This window comes from Herpailurus yagouaroundi, unplaced genomic scaffold, assembly GCF_014898765.1.
Source record: "Herpailurus yagouaroundi ecotype Mexico unplaced genomic scaffold, PumYag 497, whole genome shotgun sequence".
Classification (NCBI taxonomy): domain Eukaryota; kingdom Metazoa; phylum Chordata; class Mammalia; order Carnivora; family Felidae; genus Herpailurus; species Herpailurus yagouaroundi.
The window spans coordinates 8,903-17,303 of NW_024412714.1; the positions used below are offsets into that span (position 1 = coordinate 8,903).

Here is an 8,401-nt window from a genome sequence, read left to right on the forward strand (position 1 = left end):
GATGAATGGATAAAGAAGATGTGGTGTATATATACAATGGAGTATTACTTGGCAATCAAAAGGAATGAAATCTTGCCATTTGCAATTACGTGGGTGAAACTGGAGGGTATTATGCTAAGTGAAATTAGTCAGAGAAAGACAAAAATCATATGAGTTCACTCATATGAGAACTTTAAGAGACAAAACACATGAACATAAGGGAAGGGAAACAAAAATAATATAAAAACAGGGAGGGGGGCAAAACAGAAGAGACTCCTAAATATGGAGAACAAACTGAGGGTTGCTGGAGAGGTTGTGGGAGGGGGGATGGGCTAGATGGGTAAGGGGCACTAAGGAATCTACTCCTGAAATCATTGTTGCACTATGTGCTACCTAATTTGGATGTAAATTTTTAAAAATAAAAATAAAATTAAAAAAATAAAGTAGAGGAAAGAAAAGAAAAAAAAGGTCTGGATTGCCTACACTTCAGATATCACGTTGGGCCACCATACTGACTCCACCATGTGTGTCCTCATCAGAAGACATAGGTGTCAGCGGCAGGAAAATTAGGTGAGCAATGAAGGTGTTTCCGTGTCATTCAACAAAGACACTGGCTGGGTCAAAAAGGCCTCGCTGTTGAACTAAGAGCTCTCTCCTGTCTCTGTCCTCATTTTGCTGCCATCTGTAACAGACTTTGGTGAACAGCCCAGAGGGGACACAGGAATCCACAAGACCTTGAGATTATTTTTCTGACAGGCCCTCAGCTACACAAGACAGACCCTTCTGGAGGTCCTGAGATTTTCTGTACCTGCTCATCCTTCAAGGTCATAGTGCCTAAATACTGTGGATGCCCTTTTCACAGAGGATCACTCCAGTTTGTTGGTCTCCTGCACTCTCTATTAATCCAATTTGTGTCACAGTGATCATGCCCATGGCCCTTATAGTCTTAAAACCAGTGATGCTACCTACAGAATTCAGGACGTCAAGGCCTGTGGCTGTGCTGCCAGGCCTGGGGAATAGATTTCCTTCAAGAGCACCGGGCACTCACTATACCATCAATATCCCTTGTGAACAAGACAACAACTTTATGTTGCTTAGAAGCCCTGAAGGTTGTCCTAACAGCCAACAACTGCCGCTCTTCGGGTTGAAACTCTGACCCTACAAAATATCCTGGCATCCAACTATAAATTAGGATCACAGAGCCTTTCAGCCTTCCCTTAAAGTCTTCAAGCAGCCATACAAACTAAACTCTGACTGGAGAGCTATCTTCTGCCGTCACACTGTCCCTACTAAGGCACACGAATCTGTCCACATGCTCATGCTAGCAAACACAGTTAACTTCATGCACGCACACAGTGAATGGAATCCCCGCGATTAACAGTGACTTAAACAGTAAGACCTTTATTATGGTACAAACAAGAGCAATGGGAGGGTGACTGCTGGGTTGGTGACTTGCGAGGCTGGGATTTCCATCTCTAGAGTCACGAGGACAGTAACAGCCCTGAGACATGCAGTCCACCTTTTCAATGCACCAACAGTCCTCTAGGCCCAAACTGGGTGAGATCCATGCCCTACCTCAACAGGGAGGAAAAGTGGGGAAGGAGCAATACTGGGGCTGCTCATGGTCATCTGGGACCTGCCCTGACACTGGGGAAGGAGCAAGTACTTGGGCTGTTCATGGTCATCTGGGACCTGCCCTGACACTGGAGCATGGCCCTGGGCAGGTTCACAAAGTGCACTGCAGCTGCCACATCCCTGGGGTTCCTGTGGATGTTTAGATGTATGAGGTTCAACACAGGCAGATGGCACCTTCCGAAAGGCTCTCCTCCAGCGCTGTCACACTGAACACCTGAATGCTGTATACCTGCACATTTCAGGTAGGTCTCCCATTTGAAATTTGTCATCTCCGATGAGGTAAGACCTTTGGCTGAAGGCTTTCTCACAGTCACTGCATTTCTAAGGCCATTCTTCAGTGTGAGTTCTCTGGAGTGCACCGAGGCTAGACTTCAGTCAGCCCCTTCTCCCATCGGCCACATTCCCGGGCCTTCTTCTGATGTGACATTGTGGTGTTTTAGGAGCTTGGACACGGACGTAAATATTTCCCACCTTCAAAACTCATAAAGCCTTTTTTCTGGTGTGAATATTTGAACGGTCACTGAAATGGAAGACACGTGTAAACGTTTCCCAAATTCACCGTACTCCTCAAGCCCTTACCCGGTGTGCACTTTCCGGTGCTTAATGAGGCTGGAGCTATGGCTAAAGGACTTCCCACATTCGCTGCACTCATAAGGCCTTTCTCCAGTGTGAACTCTCCTGTGTTTAATGAGGCTAGAGTTCTGAGTAAAGGATTTTCCACATTCAGCGCACTCGTAAGGCCTCGATCCAGTGTGTACTCTCTGGTGTTTTAGGAGACTGGAACTGTAAGTAAAGAATTTCCCACATTCGCTGCACTCATAAGGCCTCTCTCCAGTGTGAACTCTCCGATGTTGAAGAAGAGCAGAGCTTTGGCTAAAGGATTTCTCACATTCGCTGCACTTATAAGGCCTTTCTCCGCTGTGGACTCTTCGGTGTTCGATGAGGCTGGAATTCTGAGTAAAGGATTTTCCGCATTCGCTGCACTCGTAGGGCCTTGATCCTGAGTGAACTCTCTGGTGTTTTATGAGGCTGGAGTGGTAGGTAAAGAACTTCCCGCATTCGCTGCACTCATAAGGCCTCTCTCCAGTGTGCACACTCCGGTGTTGAAGGAGCGCAGAGCTCTCGCTGAAGGACTTCCCGCATTCGCTGCACTCGTACGGCCGTTCTCCAGTGTGAATTCTCCGATGTTTAATGAGGTTGGACTTGTTGCTAAATAATTTCCCACATTCGTCACACTCGTGAGGCCTTGCTCCAGTGTGAACCCTCCGGTGTTGAATGAGGCTGGAGCTTTGCCTAAAGGACTTCCCACATTGCCCACACTCATAAGGCTTTTCCCCAGTGTGCACTCTCCAGTGGTCACTGAGGCTGTAGCTTTTGCTAAAAGATTTCCCACATTCACTGCACATGAAGCATCTCTCTCTGCTGAGGTGTCTCTGGTGACGAACAAGGGTGTGTCTGCAAGTGAGGTCCTTGGCGCCCTCTCCCGAGGTGCACGGAGTTCTCCTTCCGTGAGAGGCCGCCCCGCACTCAGCTCTCCTGTCTGACTTCTCCCTGGTGTGTGTGGCCCGATCCTGGAGGAATCTCGAGCTCGCCAACAAGTCCCTCACAACCTCGCCACAGGAAAAGGGCTTCCCGGACACACAGAATGTGTAGTCCTTCCAAGAAGAGGCTCCGCCCCTGTTGCTCCCGAAGCATTTCTCTCCAGTGCGCTGCTGCTGGTGCGCAAGGTGTGTGTCGAAATACACCTGCTTGTCACACGCCCCCATCTTGTGCAGTTTCTGTCCACCAGGTGTCGCGTGGTGCTCGGTCGAATGTAAAAGTTCCCTCAAGTCCGGGACACACACCTCACGAGGGGGGGCCTTCTGGGAGGACACAGCCGCCTTGGAAGTCCTGCCCCGTGACACTCCTTGTACAGAAACGCTCTGCTCGGGTGCCTCCTCGTCCCCTGCTCCATGCCAGCAGCCTGAAAGCAGGAAATGCTGGTGAAGCGTGGGCTGACTTTGACGGGAGGGAGGCTAGTACACGAGCTACAAATGTGTGGCCAACAAACCCGGGAACCCATGCACGGGCCTGTCTGCAGGACCACAGAGTTGGCTGAGGTTGAGGATGGGGCTGCTTAGCAGTAGTGGGGTACAAAGAACACTGAATGAGAGAGGCCTTCCGAGATGAAGGCCAAGCATGTGGCGGGACAGAGAGGAGGCAAAAGGTCTACAATTCAGTCCTCTGCAAACAACTTTCCAAAGGAACTTATCGTGGTGACACCAGTGCCGTGCAGAAGGGTGTGTCAAGGCTCAAGGAAACAGGACTGTGACAGGGCAGGTGGTGTCCAGGGACGACTTAAGAACACGGCCACACCTCATGACAGAATACACAGCGGCCACTGTGCAGAGTGCTGCAGGTGGAGTGGTGAGAAAAACCGGTGCCATATGGAGCCCAGAGCTGTGACGCTCACCCAGGGCTGGAAGTTCGAGTAGAACTGACAAGTAACAGGGATGACATTCGCCAAAGCGCCATAAAAGGGCAAGGAAGGACAGAAATGAAGTACGGCCACTGGCTTCAAAGTACCAGTCAAAGAGAATAGGCTTTGGGGGCAATCTGAACCCAACACTGACGTCGTCTTCCTCCAGGTGCCACTCTGCAGGGCCTGGCTGCCTCTGAGCCATCCTGTGGGTGGGTCACCGGACCTACTGTGAACCACCACAGGCTCCCCGATCCAGCCCCACTCCCACCACGAGCAAGGATATGGCACCTTCGTGATACAGGTACTAAGGAGAAGGAGTGGACCGATGAGTGGCCACCAGCAGCCTAGAACAGCCCAGCGCATGACAGCCTATAGGAAAGAGAACTAAAGAGTCCCCGGACAACTCTGGAAGGGGGTCTCGTGAGAACAGCCCATGGTCTGTGGAAGCAGTTAACTCTGGCGGAGAAAGCAACTGCGGGCACAGGCAGGCACGGCGAAGCGTCAGCTAGAGAAGGCAGCTGACCTGGAGCATGCAGATGCCTTGCACGTGGACGAAGTCACCCAGGCAGGAAGAGGGTAGTGAAGCTGGTGTCCGTTAGGTCCACCGCGAGACTCCACCCTCTTCCCTGCACGTCAGCAGGAAAGCAGGTCCCACTCCAGGAAGGAGGGCAGTGCACAGACCCCAGCCTTACCTACTACAGCACCCACCCAGGGAACTGGGGAAGGAAGCAGTGCTCGTGGTCCCAATGTAAAGACAGACTGCTGCTGGGGACATGGGGAGGGCAGAGACTAGCCCAGGGCACAGGAGTGGGTTTGAGGGTCTTACCCAAGGAGGTTATATGGGCCAAGGTCTCCAGCATCACATCCTGGTACAGACATCTCTGAGCCTCGTCCAGGAGACCCCATTCCTCCCCGGAGAAGTACACGGCCACGTCTTCGAAGGTCACCCTGCCCTGGCATGATGGGGACAGATGAAACCACAAAAAGCCCCTGTCCCAAGATACACAATCCCTTCCCCCACCCACCCCTAATCCATGCCCATCCTCCCCCATTCTCCCAACTCAGAGGAGGAACCAGGCCCCAGTGCTGGGAGCCAAGGCGCTCTTCCCTCCTCATGGGCCCACTGATCACAGGGTTCTGCCGACACAAGAGGCACGTGGACAAGTACGTATCCAAGTTGTGGACCTGGCACAGAGGATCCACCCACTCATACTAGGCTATTCTTCTGTGGCAGCCACGGTCACATAAGTCTCAATACCAGGTCCCCAGGCCATCAGGCACATTCCCTCCCTAACTACACACAATTCTGGAAACTGGATCTCACAACCACGTGCCTATGGTCAACACCGCCTCACTGTCCCACGCTGCAGAAAGGTCTCCGGCCTCCCCATATGTGACTTGTATTGTAATCACTTCCTCTTCACCCCACTGGTGAGGGCGGGCGTCCCATCTTAGGGCAATGGGATGACTAAACACACGGCACCCGACCCCGTACAGAGGAGACGGACAGCACTTTATTACCCACAGGTATTCACCGCCTGGGAGAGGAGGACACCGCACCCAGACGGGCCCAGAGCGTGGTTGTTGTGTTCTGAAAGAGTGAACATGGGGTGCCTGGGTGGCTCAGTCAGGTGAGCGGCCGACTTCGGCTCAGGTCATGATCTCGCGGTCCCTGAGTTCGAGCCCCGCGTCGGGCTCTGTGCTGACAGCTCAGAGTCTGGAGCCTGTTTCAGATTCTGTGTCTCCCTCTCTCTGACCCTCCCCTGTTCATGCTCTGTCCCTCCCTGTCTCAAAAATAAATAAAAAACGTTAAAAAATTTAAAAAAAATGGGGCGCCTGGGTGGCGCAGTCGGTTGAGCGTCCGACTTCAGCCAGGTCACGATCTCGCGGTCCGTGAGTTCGAGCCCCGTGTCAGGCTCTGGTCTGATGGCTCAGAGCCTGGAGCCTGTTTCCGATTCTGTGTCTCCCTCTCTTTCTGCCCCTCCCCCGTTCATGCTCTGTCTCTCTCTGTCCCAAAAATAAATAAATGTTGAAAAAAAAATTTTTTTTTAAAAATTAAAAAAAAGAAAAAAGAGCAAACAATCAGGAGCCGGAGGATGAAGGCTTCATTGGATAGAGAGGGTGGGGTGTCTCCTGCTTTGACAGAGGACGTGATCGGCCCATCTGAGTCACTCCACGGGCTGGCAGGGAACTGAAACCACATGAAGGGCTAAGCAGCACACACCTTTGAGGAGAAGGCTGTGTGGCCCGGAAACCTCACCGGCAGCAGAAGAGGGAGGAGGAGAACATCCACTAGGCCAAGTGAGTCCCTCCGCCTTTCAGCACACACAGAGATAGGGCATCACAGGGGTCTTCGCTCTTGGCCTCACACCACAGTGAGCACCAGCTTCCAGAGAGTGCTCGGTAGAGACAAACAGGATCCAACGCCACTCTAGACCTGCCGTGGTTTCCACTAGTGGTGGCAGCCCCAAGACCCTTCTGTGCAGGCCACCCTGCCTCAGACCGGCAGGACCTAGTGTCTGTCACAGGTGACCAGGTCAGCAGGTCACAGGCGACCTTACCCTCCAGCATGAACGAACCCTTCCCCCTCGCCCCGGCTGCACCAACGTCCTCACACATCCTGGCAGAGTTCGCAGAGTGGAGAAGCTCCACAGGCTCAGGCCTGACAGTTGTCCTCTTGCTCTTGTCACTCCTCAGCCTCTGCATCCCTCTCGCGTCTACTCTTCTGCCAGAAACCGCGGCCACCTGCCCGCGCGTCCTGTCCCCACACACTCTCCCTTCATGGCCATTACAACCCGAACTCCCTTTCTCCCCCCTTCTTCCTGGCACCATAATCGCTCTACCAGCATAACCAGAAGACTGCTCCTCGCAGATGTGACTCCCAGCTCACTCGCCTGGGCCCACACAGCAGCCACGATATTTTTAGAGGTCTCCCTTCTGAACCCCTCCCCAGATTTCGGAGCTGTGTGCTGGCTGCCTGCTTAATGCGTCCACTCAGTGCTCCCAAAACATCTCCTGCCCACCCATCACTCAAACTACCAACTTCCTCGTCTCCGTTGACTGAGCTTCCTCCCCATGTCCATGTGAACAAAACCCTGGAAGTATCCCTGAATCCTCTGTTTCACCCCGTGACAGGGTGAAACATTAGAAAATAGAGTTGTCACTTCTTAAAACACACATCCCGACTCCAACGACCTGTAAGCCAGGGCCCTGGTCCAATAACCCTCACCGAGACTATGACAGTAGCCTCCTCCCTGAACCCGCAGTCTACACTTCATGCTATAGCGGGGTGGATCCCATGAGGCCCTTGGTAATGTCACGTCCCTGCTCACATCCAAGCTTCCCATTCCCACCACAAGAGACACCCAACTTCTCAGGCAGTCGTTCCGGTGCTGACTCCTGTGCCCCTGCTCCTTGTTCCCAACCGAAACAAAGGGACCGCTCGTTTCCTGAATAGTTCTGGCCGGGTGTTAACTCCAGCGTGTGCACACCTCGCTACCAGGTCCTGGGACAACCGTCCCCACACCGATTACCACAAACGGAAACACCTTCGTGTAACTCCTGGCACGGGCCTGGGGTTTCTCCAGGGTCTCCAGACCCCAAACTTGCGGAATGGCACTTAAGAGTCCCGGGGACACAACAATCCAGGACAAGGGGGTGGGGGTCGGGGCCAATGAGGGACTGGGGCCGCGCCCACCTGTTGGTGTCGGTTCCAAAAACGCCCCTGCAGCCCCGGGAAATGGGGGCGTGTCCAGCCGTGGACGCGGGAGGCCACGGTGGGTTCCAGGGATCAAGGCTCCCCGAACTCTTGCCGGCCCTGAAGACTACGACTCGACTCGGCTGGCAGTTCAGCCCCTGTGCCTCAGTGCTCTGCATCGCCCCTCACCACGTGCCCCTCCCCTGCAGCCCGCTCCCGCACCCCGTCACGCTGACGCTGAGACACGGGGCCCCCGCCCGCGAGCGCCTTCCCGGCCCGGACACCGGACCTGGGCCGCAGGGACGCGAGCAGACGCCCCGCGTTCGGGCCTCGAGGGTCTGGGTGGGGGGGAGGGCGGGGAGGGCCCTTGGGGCCGCGCGGTTACCTCAGCCGGGTCCCTGGGCGCGGCCACCGCCATCGGACCCTGTGGGTGGGCGGTGGTCACCCGGGCGGGCGGTCCCTGTCCCTCTCGGCTCGGGGTAGCCCGGGAGACGTGGCCACCCCGACCCCTAACGGTTCAGCAGGGTTGGCGCCTCCTCTCGCACCTTCTCGGTCCCGTTATGTCAGTGTGGAAGCGGAACTCCGGAACCTGTTACCAGGTGAGCAAAACTAAGAGCGCCAACATGGCC

At 54.3% G+C, this 8,401-nt stretch overlaps 1 protein-coding gene across 4 annotated transcripts; it reads right to left on the minus strand.

Annotated features, from left to right (window-relative positions):
• Nucleotides 1-1,630: 1,630 nt before the first annotated feature.
• Nucleotides 1,631-8,395, minus strand: LOC121023060 (zinc finger protein 154-like). 4 transcript variants are annotated; one of them, XM_040464705.1, is made up of 3 exons: nt 8,158-8,395; nt 4,902-5,023; nt 1,631-3,577 (listed from the first exon to the last, which is right to left on the minus strand). In XM_040464705.1, exons 2-3 carry the CDS (start codon nt 4,933-4,935, stop codon nt 2,190-2,192), a joined length of 1,422 nt encoding a protein of 473 aa, XP_040320639.1. In that variant the 5' UTR covers nt 4,936-5,023; nt 8,158-8,395; the 3' UTR covers nt 1,631-2,189. The 4 variants fall into 4 exon arrangements, with proteins under 4 accessions (XP_040320639.1, XP_040320638.1, XP_040320640.1 ...); XM_040464704.1 differs by having other exon boundaries at nt 4,902-5,028; XM_040464706.1 differs by having other exon boundaries at nt 4,902-5,028; nt 8,318-8,389.
• Between the last annotated feature and the right edge of the window lie 6 nt (nt 8,396-8,401).